Here is a 12,852-nt window from a genome sequence, read left to right as displayed (position 1 = left end):
GGCTCAGAACTCCTTTTTTTTGCTAGCGTCCCTCGTTTGTAAATTTGCAAAAAACAGTAACCATAGTGCCCATGTCAATTACCAACCTCACTGGGTTGTTGTGAAGGTGAAGACATGCATGGCACATGGTACACACCACTGCCTGATGCTAGCATCTAGATCTGAGGCAGAGATGGTGAGTTTGCCCCGCACAATGGCATTAGAGCTTCTGAGCTGAAACCGGCTTGGCTCAGTGGATAGAGCGTCGGCCTGCGGACTGAAGGGTCCCAGGTTCGATTCCAGTCAGAGGCATGTACCTTGGTTGTGGGCACATATCCAGTGGGGAGTGTGCAGGAGGCAGCTGATCGATGTTTCTCTCTCATCGATGTTTCTAGCTCTCTATCCCTCTCCTTTCCTCTCTGTAAAAAAAAATCAATAAAATTAAAAAAAAAAAAAAAAAAAAAAAGCTTCTGAACCTCAATGACCTTGAGTGGAGAGCCCCGGAGCCCCAGTTTTGGTACAGCGCTCCCCAGGCCAGCCTCATGTACAATACCTGCCTGGTCCCAGAGGTTTGTCACGCTGATCCAGTCACACTATCTGTCCTGCACTTCAACGAAGAAGAGACTGAGGGTCCACGAGGGCTAGTTCAAGGTCACACGCAGTGAGTTAATGGCCGGATTGAAAGGATTCCCGGTCCAGCGCTCTGTGTGCCCACACTTCTGGGCCAGCATGTTCGGTCTGTCCCTGCTGGCTGCCTCAGTTTACACCACAGCTGAGGGCTTACACTAGAAAGCCACCCCTTCCACCAGCTGCCTCATTTCCCCGACCCATTACTCCCTCTAATAAAACGAGTGCAGTTAAACAACGGGAGAGAAGAAAAACCATCTCACAAATACACAGCCAGCACTGCTGCTGAGATAAATGTTGAAGAGCCTGCGGGCTCCCGGGGAACACAAACCTTTTAATTTCACCCTCTCTGAGCCCTGTAGGTGAGATGGTGACTCACCCAGGGCACCCACGGAAGACACCAGCACCCTGGGCGCCTTGCTCACCCACCCAGTTAAGAGCTCAGAGGCTGACACCCAGGCAGGGAGCTTCTGTTCCCTATCCCAGGTAGAAACAGTTTCTTGTTAAATGCTTCAAGAAAAACCAACACAGGAGACGGGAGAGCATGACACAGATACAGTAGGGACTGAGTATTTGTCCTACAATAGTAGGTTTTTGTTTTTTAAAAAAATATATTTTATTGATTTTGCACAGAGAGGAAGGGAGAGAGATAGAGAGCTAGAAACATCGATGAGAGAGAGTCATCCATCAGCTGCCTCTTGCACACCCCCTACTGGGGATATGCCCGCAACCAAGGTACATGCCCTTGACCGGAATCGAACCCGGGGCCCTTCAGTCCCCAAGCCGACGCTCTATCCATTGAGCCAAACCGGTTTCGGCTACAATAGGAGTTTTACTTAATGAAGTGAGCCTGACAACACAGAATTCGTTGGTGACATTTTGACAACCAACTTGCCTCATGCATTGACAATACGGTTCAGTTCATGAAAATTCAGACCTCCAACATTCAAGGGAAACTTCTATCCTATGGAGCAAAGTGTGAGCAAGTATCTGGCATATCCAAAAACGGAAATCTGGCCGAGAGCCCTCAGCAAAAGGCAATTAATAAATTATTCACTTATGTGCATCTCTATGCTTCCGGTGTTTAAAAGGAGGAGTCTCGATTGTGGCATCCAGGTCCTTTGTGGAAACAGTCTCTGAGTTTAATCCGTGGATGTAAACTGCAAGCTTTTTGAAACTCAGCGTGCTTTTATGGAAAGCGAGACAGACTTTGATTTAAGGCGAAACCTCGCATTTAAACAGGTAGACCTGAGAACACAAGTGTCAAACATTTTTCTATTATGTATCTAGAGCCAACAGGGACACATTTTCTGATCTCCCTTTGTGCAGCTAGAGGCAGAATTTATACAGATAAAAGATTGGCCTTAGTTGGTGTGGCTCATTTGGTTGAGGGTCATCCTGTGCACCAGGAGGTCACTGGTTCGATTCCTGATCAGGGCACAGGCCCAGGTTTCAGGTGTGGTCTCCAGTCTGGGTATATACTGGAAGCAATCAATCATGTTTCTCTTTCACATCGATGTTTCTCTCTCTCTCCCTCTCCCCCCCTTTCTTTTTAAATTGTATGTGTACACATATATATAAACACACATACACACAGACACACACACACACACACACACACACACACACACAGGACCTTCCAGCTATGTGGTGACTTGCCAGAGGAAAGCATTTTCTCAGGTCTTCACCTTGTGAAGAAGGGATTTCAGGTAAGAAAACGAAGGCCCCAAAAAGTTAAGGAACTCACTGCTATCACAACGGCGACGCGTGTACTCAAATCCAGATTTTGTCTGTCAAGTCTACGCTTTTTCTCCTTTCTGTTCTGACGAGGTGTTTTACTGTGTGCACACACAGACCTACCGTATTTTCTGGCGTATAAGACGACTTTTGAAACGGAAAAAAAGCCTGCTCAGATTGGCCAGAGTCAGAGAGGCGGTCTATTAAAAAAAGAACTGGTGTTGTCTCAGAAGTGGGGGGTAGTCTTATACAGCGAATATAGGCCTAAACCTATGTTTTAACTGTAAAATTAGGGGGGTAGTCTTATACGCCGGAAAATACGGTATCTTCGTTTTGGGATTAAAATCAATTCGGTCGAACCACAGGAAATTGCCGATGTTTGAGTGCTTCTGACCCACTGAAATGGCAACTTCATAGAGTTGGACCCAACCCATCTCTGAAATGCTGGGCCCTGAGCTAATTTGGGTACAGGTGGCCTCTGGAACAACCTTTTTTTAAAAAAAAAAAAAAAAAAAAAAAAAAAAAAAAAAAAAATATATATATATATATATATATATATATATATATATATATATTATTGATTTTTTAGAGAGGAAGAGAGAGGGATAGAGAGTTAGAAACATCAATGAGAAAGAATCATCGATCAGCTGCCTCTTGCACACCCCGTACCAGGGATGTGCCTGCAACCAAGGTACATGCCCTTGACCAGAATCGAACCCGGGACCTTTCAGTCCGCAGGCCGACGCTCTATCCACTGAGCCAAACCGGTTTTGTCTGGAACAACCTTTTTAAATGAGAAAATGAGGTGTGTTCTGGGGAGAGGCCACTGCGTGTCATGCTCTGGGGACTGCGAAGCTCCCTGTGGGCTGGGCCGAGCCGTGTCCTTCTGGAAGGGCAATGGGCTCTGGGCCCCGGCTGCTCATCACGGCCACAGGCATGGGCTCCCGGCCAGAGAGAAGCGTGAACTGGAACAAAACTGCTTTCACGCCGCCCTCCTCAACCCCGCGCCCCAGCCCTCTGGGCTCAGGGTGGTCTGTCTGCCCTCAGCGTGGGAACTCCCGGCCATCAGGGCTGTTTCCCAGGCCGCGGGGAAGGGGCAGGGGCCGGCATCTTTATGAACTCCTGTCTGTCTCTTCTCTCCCGTGTTCTCCTAGTGGCGCTTGTTCATCCCCTTTCACACAGACATATCTTGGGGGGGAAAGGAGGGGTGGTTAGCATTTCCTTCCCCGACAGAAGGAATTGGGGCAGGAGGAGGGGGGAGTGGATGAGGCGGGACTCAGAGGAAAAGCTGTGTCTGGGGAAAGCGGTGGCACTGATACAGCATGGCCCATTTAAGAGGGGCCGGTGACGCGGTACCGTGCTCCAGGTTCGTAGCAGGCCAAGCCACGTGTGCATGTGTGCACGCGTGTGTGGGTAAGTAAACACACGTGCACACACTCACACAGGCTTTCCCAAGCCTGCTGTGGTTCTCCAAGTGCTCACTTGCAGTTGCCAAAATTCAGGCAAGTAGCAAGCAGAGTCAGTGTCTGTCTGTGTGTCTCTCTTCTCCTCTCTCTTCCTTTCTTTCTTCTTCCCTCTCCCACTCTCTCTCAATGTGCAAAGGGGACTTCGGTGAAAAGTACAGGGATGGTGCTGAGGAGCGGGGCCGGTGAGAGTGGCAATGACAAAGATGAAAGGGGAGAATTGGGAAACTCCAAAAAACGATTGTTCACTTCAAAACCGGAGTATTCACACCTGCCATGTAGTGGAGATGGTGCTGGAGGAGGGGGGCAAGGGCAGGAGGACCCCGAAGAGAAGCTATGCCTTTTCTAGACACCATTGGTTTGTTTGTTCGTTTGTTCATTCATTCATTCATCCATTCCTCATTCAGCAAAATTAGTAGGATTATCTACCATGTGTCCAGTTCCGCCCCAGATGGGTAAGATCTGGGACCTGCCCGAGGCTCCCAGGCCAGCAGGGGCATTAGCCAGGCCGGGCCAAGCACTGTAGTGACGCCTCCGTCAGCCTCCCAACTTCAGACTCCTTCCAGAACAAGGGCGCAGTCTTCCATGACCTCCTATCATGAAACTATCACATGAATTCTTATTTCTACGCTGGTGTCTTTTCTGAGGATCAGGGAATTAGGTTAACGCTTATACTGAGCGGTTATTTTCACTTTAACCATTTATTTTTTTTTAAAAGTATATTTTTATTGATTTCAGAGAGGAAGGTCGAGGGAGAGAGAGCTAGAAGCATCAATGATGAGAGAGATTCACTGATTGGCTGCCTCCTGTATGGCCCCTGCTGGGGATTGAGCCCAAAACTCAGGCATGTGCCCTTGACCAGAATCGAACCTTGGGACCCTTCAGTCCAAAGGCCTATGCTCTATTCTCTGAGCCAAACCAGTTAGTGCTCATTTTATCCCATATCATCCCATTTCACAGATGTAGAAACTGAGGCAGTGAAGTCATATGCCCAAGTCACTATTTAGGAAGTGAGTGGGATTCCGATCTAGGCTGCCTGGCTCCATAGCCCACGCTGTTAACCATTCAACAATATGACAATTCAGGAAAGGGCAAGCAGAGAGTGGGAAATGGAATGGCAATGTTCTGCCACTGTGACAGGCGGACGGAGAGCACACCTGAATGGTTTTCAGGAGATGTGGTTTCAGGCCCCGATTCTGCCACAAAGCTGCCTTTTTTTTGTTTTAATCCTCACCTGAGGATTTTTCCCCCTTAAATACTATATTTTTATTGACTTCAGAGAGGGAGAGGGAGAGGGAGAAAATCAATGATGAAAGAGAATAATTTATTGGTTGCCTCTGCACACCACACACTGGGGATTCAGCCTGCAACCTGGGCATGTGCCTTGACTGGGAATTGAAACATGACCTCCAGGTTCATAGGTCAAAGCTCAACCACTGAGCCATGAGGTCAGGGTGAGGATAATTTTTTCCATTGCTTTTCAGAGACAGTAAAAGAGAGGGATGAAGTGGGGGTGGGGGGGAAGCGGGGAAGGGAGAGGGAAACATTGATGTGAGAGAGGTACATAGACCAGTTGCCTCCCACTCATGCCTCGACCTAGGGTGGGGAGCGAATCCACAACCAAGGTACATGCCCTTGACTTGGAATTGAACCTGCAACCCCCCGGTGCCCAGACTGATCCTCTAACCACTCAGGCACACCAGCCAGGACTCAGAGCCTTCTTTTTAATTTGAGAATTTTGTTGTGATGACCTCTAAGATCCCTTTATTTTTAGCAATCTATGACAAACAACGAATTACAATTAGGATGTGTGCTAGAGGTCAAGAATTTGAACGCTTTTTAAAGTCACCGAGTGGGAAAGAGGCGGAAGAGGGAGACGGCCGGTTCCTAAGCAAAGCCATAACCGGAGTAGATATGAATCTTATACACTGAGGGGCCTTGTTTGCAACAGGCCTGCAGAGGGTGAGGAGTGTCCGGGGACTTTGCTACCAGCCAGGTCTGCCTGGCACTTGATGAGTCTGGGCTGAGGCCCGGATGAGGATCCCAAACCCGGCCCCACCCCGTTCACACCTGGGCCTGGAGACAGGTACGGGGAGGCCACAGAAGGCATGCTGGGATGCTCACCATCACGATGTTGGCCAGATGGGCAGAGACAAGCGCGTACACCCCTCCAGAGGAGCCCACGACGGGCGCGGTCATGTCAGCCACAGACACCGCCAAGGATCCTGGGGCAGAGAGCGAGCAAGAATTCAAGAACGCTGGCGGCGGCTCCTCACCCCACTTCAGACCCTCAGATGCCTCAGCCTTGGGGGTAAGACCCCAGAGCAAAGGGCTCATTCTCTCCTCCCTCGATCCCATGTAGCCTTGTAGCTCCCTAATGATTAATTTAGGGCTGAAAGAACCATTTGGTTCCCGCTTTTCCTATGCTGAACCAGGGAATCAAAGGCTCAACAAAGGAAAGCGAACATCTGCCTCTCAATCCAGCCTCTGCGCCCTGATGTGCCATCTCAGGGTTCTGGAGCAACAACAGAAACGACAGGGGCATTCCGAGCTGGTTTGCTCAGTGGACAGAGCGTCAGCCTGCGGACTGAAGGGCACATGCCCCGGTTGTGGGCCCAATCCCCGGGAGGGGGCGTGCAGGAGGCAGCCGATCCGTGATTCTCTCTCTTCATTGATGCTTCTAACTCTCTCTCCCTCTCCAAAATCAATAAAAATATATTTTTTAAAAAATTGCAGAGGTAGCAACTGCAGAAACAGGTACCCACCTACGGAGCACCGTGTGCCAAACACCGGCCAAGCATTTTGCATACATTCATTCTCCCCTTGAGCCCAAAGCCCGCCCTTTGAGAAAGGTGCCGGTAGCCTCATGGCTCACCTGGTGGGAAGAACCGGAACCTGCATTTGAGTCCAGGTCTTGCCCTTGACAGTGGCCACTCCCCACAGTGGTCCAGAACTTGACCTCCACTCTCTACCATCACGCTCTCTGCTCCATGGCATCTAGAAACCTGCTTAGCTCACCTCCAACCTCCCTCCAGCCCAGGATATCACAGAAGGCCAACAAGTTTCCATAGCAAACGGGGCATCTTTGGAGGGGGAAAAAATGCCCTTGAGAAGTCCCCAGGAAGAGAGAGATGAGGTCACAGCCTCTGGGGGAAAGGCAGGCATGGGCTCTGGGTCTGGGGGGTGACTAACTTGTCCTGGGAGGAAAGCTGAGAGAGGAGAGCTGGGAAATATATTGTTCTGGTCTCATTTCAGCGTGATCAATGCTTTGGCTTCGAGGGAAGGACATGGAGCCTAAAAATAACTGGGAGGTAGAGCCCAGGGCTCGGAGGATGAGCGGTAGCTGGCCTGGGAACGTGTGCAGAAATCACCACTGGAAAATGCCTGCAGGCTCATGAGCCAATTAGCTGGTGCCAGGGCGGAGAGAGGAGGGACGGGCAGAAGGCCAACTTCTGCAGGTTCCATACGGGGTGGAGGGCCCGCTGCTTAGGAGGTGGCTGAGCCCAGCCTGAACTGGGAACCGGAGCACCTGACACCTTGGGCTCGGAGAGCCCCTGTAACATCATCTCTTTCTCCCCAGGTACCCGCTCACCCCCTCAAGGCTCCCAGGCTCACTGAGATCCTTCAGAGAAGGGATCCCCACGACTGGTTCTGGGTCTCAAGGGGGATGTCATTTCCCAGGAAAACACAAACTATAAACTGAGAACTCCCAAATCCTTCTGCCCTCCCAGGGCAGCTATAAATCTCTCCTCTCCTCTTTCATGCCTTCCCTCAGGCTTTAATGAGGTATTGATCTATTGTCAGATAACTCCCCCCCTCCCCCCCCTTGCACGCCTCCCCCCCTACTGCATAGCCACAGGGTCAACCATACAGAACAGGGAGGAAAAATCTCAGGGTGGCAAACAGACAGGCAGCAGGATCTGCATGACAAAGGATTCCCACGCTCTCCTGCCGCGCTGGCTGACAAGGCTGCATTGCAGGGCAGCGAGGGCTGGCTGTCCAAGCCACCGGCTCTTCAGCTTGCTCCTCATTAATTACCGCGGGGACAGAGAGAGCCTCCCCGGGCTGGCTGGCCTCTTCCCTCAGCACAAGTCCCGCCCACTCCTGCTCCCTCGGCCTCCCCAGTGTGGTCCATCAGGGACAGAGACATCAGCAGGAGGGCCCCAGGCAGCCCCTCACTGACCTTTCCCTCACCCTATCCGTGGATCAGAGTCCTGACCCCAGGGCCAGGGGTCATCCTGGGATGGCGGAAGGAGCATGGAGTGGGGGTGTGACTGGCTGACAGGTGTGACCGGGACACAGCCCCGGAATCCTTTGGGCTTCGTTTTTCACATCACAAATATGTGTTGAAATGAGGAGGTCTCGGGCTTTCCAACTTTTGAGCAGTGAAAACCCTTTTTTCAAAGGAAACCTTACCCACATCCTACACCAAGGAGCAGAGCTCAGATAGCAACTGAAGGGGGGTGGGGCCTAAGGAGCAAAGTTTGCCGCCCACTGGAGGGGCCTTAAAGGTCCCTTTCAGATGAGAAATTCAGTAATTTGAGTCTCAGACCCTGGTTCTAGTGTATTTTTAAAAAAATATATATTTTAATTAATTTCAGAGGAAGGAAGAGAGGAAGAGGGAGACAGGGAGAGGGAGAGGGGGAGAAAGAAAGAGAAAGAGAGAGAGAGAGGGAGAGAGAGAGAGAGAGAGAGAGAGAGAGAGAGAGAGAGAGAGAGAGAGAGGGAGAGAGAGAGAGATATCAATGATGAGAGAGAATCACTATGAGCTGCCCACCTGCACGTCCTACACTGGGGATCGAGCCCACAACCCGGGCATGTGCCCTGACCAGGAATCAAACCATGAGCTCCTGGTTCATAGGCTGCCGCTCAACCACTGAGCCACACCAACTGGGAGGTTCTAGCATCTTGAAGGTAACAATCTGGACCCACCCTCCCTCCCTTTGTGGCACTGACCTCCCTCCAGGGACTGTGATTAGCCCTGGACAGAAAGGACTGGGAGAGACCAAATTCAAACAGGGGCACGCCTGCATATCAGCACAGAACCAGAGCCACCTCAGGGCAGGAAGCCTGGGCAAGGCGGGGTTCCACCAAGGGACACGTGGTTCAATAAGGCCAGTATTAATTCCATGGAGGTCATTAATTCCATGGGGGCATGGGATGGGGAGAGTGTGGCAAGCCACACCTCGGCACAGCAGCAGACAAAAGTCTAGTCGGGGCTGTGAATTCCGCCCTTCCCAACCCCCCAAATTCTGGGTCCATGCCAGTACACAGATAAGTTGATGACTCTGCCATAATGCACAGCTTGAATCATATTAGCAAGGAAAATTTAAAGCAGGTGTTCTCCCACTTCTCCCTTGGCCCTAAAACAATCCAAATAAAAATGGGCAGAGCTGAAACCGGTTTGGCTCAGCGGTAGAGCATCGGTCTGCGGACTGAAAGGTCCCGGGTTCGATTCCGGTCAAGGGCATGTACAAGGGCATGTACGTTGGTTGCGGGCACATCCCCGGTAGGGGATGTGCAGGAGGCAGCTGGTCGATGTTTCTCTCTCATTGACGTTTCTAGCTCTCTATCTCCCTTCCTCTCTGTAAAAAATCAATAAAATATATTTTAAAAAAATGGGCAGAACACCTCCCTCTAAATAATGTAACCTTATTTATGTATGTCCTCTTTCATTTATTCCACAAGTATTCTTTGCTTAACATGTGCCAATCTCTGTGTTGGGCTCTGGGGATGCACACGTGATTTTATAATCTATATAATCTATAATAAAAGCTTGGTGGAACATTGGAGATATTAGTTTCTTTTGATTTTTTTTACAGAGAGGAAGGGAGAGGGATAGAGAGTTAGAAACATCAATGAGAGAGGAACATTGATCAGCTGCCTCCTGCACACCCCCTACTGGGGATGTGCCCGCAACCAAGGTACATGCCCTTGACTGGAATCAAACCTGGGACCCTTCAGTCCACAGGCCGACGCTCTATCCACTGAGCCAAACAGGTTAGGGCAAGGAGATACTAGGTTCTACCGTGTTTAAAGGGTTGGCCATTTAATTGTTACCCAGAGTGAAATACACATGGGCCTCCAGCACTGGCCGGAAGCACAGGGCAGAGAAGAATCTACCCCAGGTTCTTAGCTGAGCAAATTGCACAAGTCACTCCACGGTTCTGAAGTGCCTGCCACAAAGGGGTGGGATATATAGGGCCCCCTCTCTGCATGGTTGTGATGGATACAGCAAAGAGCACGTGTGAACCCTTCAGCGCATGCCCGCGGTACCGGACGTGCTCAGCAGAGGTAAGTTCTCCTTGTTACAGACTGTGCCGGCCGTGGATTTGGGATGTGTTCATTGGGCAGGAAAGAAAGAGCAGGGCCCGAGGTCTATGAAGACCTCCCGTGGATCCTGACACCTAAATTATCGGCACAAAGAAGGCCTGCCTTGTGGTTCTTGTAAGATGACCCTGGTTTTGAGCACAGCTTTTGAGGTTAGACCATGTGGGTGGGAGCCCAGCTCTGCCACTGCCCAGACCTACCGTGTCTTCCTGGGTAAGTCACTCAGGCTTCCTAAGCCTCGGTTTCCGGGTCCGTAACAGGCGAAGAGTCACAGTACCTGCCTCACGGAGCTTTTGTGAGGATTGAATAAAATATGGCCTGTGGGGCAGGCACCTGATTTACTGGCTGTCCAGTCAGGGTCTAGCTGTCTGTGAATGGGTCGCCTTTCTGAGCAGAGAGGAAGGGAGGGGTGCAGGCAGATCAGTCAACTCCGTCTAGGAGATAAATAGCATGACGTGCTGTGACGGGAGTGCCCTTGAGCCTGAGCGATGACTCACACAGTGCAGCGCGCATCACCGCTTGGTGACAGCCCCACATCCCCCGTAGTTAGCCGGCGAGCTCCCCGCCTGTCTGCGCACCCTCCTGCTCTGCACTGTCTCCCCGCTGCGCGTCGTCTGATCTGGGTGGGGCCTGAGTCATCTGGAATCTTATTTCTGTCTTCTGGGTTACTGGCTCTCCCATCTCCTCGACTCCTGACTGCGAGTGTCTGAGTGTCTTTCCGGTTCCTCACCATTAACCATCTGGGTCTGAGCACTAGGTCTGGAAAGTGTGGCTATAAATCCCCAGATGTCAAGCGACTGGGTGCGGGAGTGGGGGTGGGGGGGTGCGTGGGTGGCTGAGTGAGTCTAGCACACTGAAATGCTCATTAGATCTTCGCACAAGGATGTGGGAGGTGCCAGATTCTGGGACAAGCGGGCGTGGGTGCTGTCCAAGGTACCCACGCTTTAACCTTAGCCCACAGAGGAGGGAAGGAGCCGGCACTGGCCCCCCATCCAGGCTGAGGGTTCAGGAACCAGCAGACCGGCCCTGCCCGGCAGGCGTGAGACCCTTCCCCCTTCGATGCCTGAAGCCACTTGGGTTATTCCCGGGGTCCCTGCCTGCCTGTTGTTTACAAGGCTGACGGTGCCCCGCTCTCCTGGTGACAAGCTTAATGCTCCTCAGGAAGGATTAAGGTCTTACTTAAACACACACACACACAAAGCTCCCTTGGGCTCAGCTGTCAAGGTGAAGAGCTGAGGCAGCAAACCTTGTTATAAAAAATCCGGCAATGGAGTTGGAAACATCACGGGAGAGATTCCTCTGTTCGGAGGCCTGGCTGGTGCAGACTCTTCCTGCACAGCCTGCTCTGCTCTCCCCAGCTCACCCCGGCCCCCCTCGCCCCTCACCGCGGAGGGAAGGGGGCGTTCAGGCTGCCCTGTGCTCAAGGCTATGATCACCTGCCACGTGAGCCAAGTGAGCTGGGGCCCAGACTCCTCCGGCTGGGCTGGCACGGATACTTATCCCCTTCCAGGCCAGACTGACTCTCCTGTCAGTGGTGAGTCAATCAAAGGGACAGTGGCCAGCTGGGCAGAGGCACGATCTCCCTTTGGGGACAGGGATTGGCCTGGCCAGGGAGGCACCTGGCTTCCCGCAGCCTTAGATGCCCCTCCAGGGATCTCACTGTGTGTGCCCTGGCACAATTTATGTAACACTGTCACTCCATGTGTCACCTCGCTCCACCATCCTAACGCCCTCCAGGCAGATCTTATTAGTTCACGGTTAATGCGTAATGGGGCCAGAGAGGTGAAGGAATGTCCCCAAGCTCACACAGCTGCAACACGGTGCTCCACATCCTGTGCTCTCCTCTCCTTTGCCATCACATGCCTCCGTCTCTGGGAGGCAGTCCCCTTTCCAGATTCCCCAAGGAAGTGGGGGGATTTGCCTGGAGAACAAGCCTAATAGTCAGGAGCTTTGGTGATGAGGGTCCTGGGCCCCCTGAGAGCCTGGGGCTTGCCTGGCCCCACGGGGAGTCAGTCCCAGCCGCCCCTGGGGACGTTTCTCCTATAGACAGAGGGCCCCCCTGCCTACCTGCCACCACACCAGCCACGTAGACCAGCCCGATGCGGGTCGCTCCATGCACCATCTCCAAGGGCACCCCCACCAGGAGCTGCAGCACCACATTGAGGCCCAGGTGTTCTATTCTGTATGGAGAGACCACACGCCATTCATGAATCCAGTCATCCATCCGTTTATTTGATAAACACAGTGTTGCTGCCAAGGTGCTGGGGGTCCAGTAGTGAGCAAGGCCCTCTACCTGCCTTTGAGGAACTCATGGTCTGGGACAGTGCGGGCAGGAATCACAAGAGAGACAGATCGTCTTGCAAAGAGCATTCCTTCTACACCTTCCCCGCCACCAGAGACGAGAACACGTGCAGGGCCTGGGCGGTAACTGTCCATGTCTGCACTGGCCACAGTGAGAGGCTGTGGTCAAGACCCAGCAACTCCGCTGGCTGACACGTGAAAAGCCAAGGCTCAGAGAGGGGCACTGACCAGCTTAGGGTGAGGCTGGTAGCACGACCCAGATCTCTGATGTGCAGGCCCTGCTCCATTCACCAGGTCCCAAGGGCAGCTGGCTTGCTATTGTATCTGTAAGAGCTACTGATATTTAAAGAGACAGATGTGGCCCGGCCAGCATGGTTCAGTGGTTGAGCGTCGACCTATGAACCAGGAGGTCACG

General features: G+C 52.0%; 1 protein-coding gene across 3 annotated transcripts in view; it reads right to left on the bottom strand.

The window, feature by feature from the left end:
- Window positions 1–12,852, bottom strand: part of RHBDL3 (rhomboid like 3) — a 53,112-nt gene that overhangs the window by 10,214 nt on the left and 30,046 nt on the right. For all 3 annotated transcript variants that reach the window (XM_084862772.1, XM_084862771.1, XM_084862773.1), the window contains 2 exons: window positions 12,204–12,316; window positions 5,931–6,031 (listed from right to left, as the gene is read on the bottom strand). In XM_084862772.1, coding sequence (XP_084718898.1) covers window positions 5,931–6,031; window positions 12,204–12,316 — 214 coding nt within the window. The remainder of the gene's footprint in view (window positions 1–5,930; window positions 6,032–12,203; window positions 12,317–12,852) is intronic.

This window comes from Pipistrellus hanaki, assembly GCF_964339955.1.
Source record: "Pipistrellus hanaki genome assembly, chromosome: 16".
NCBI lineage: Eukaryota > Metazoa > Chordata > Mammalia > Chiroptera > Vespertilionidae > Pipistrellus > Pipistrellus hanaki.
The sequence above is the reverse complement of the archived record's forward strand: the minus strand, read 5'-3'. Positions and strand labels throughout refer to the sequence as shown.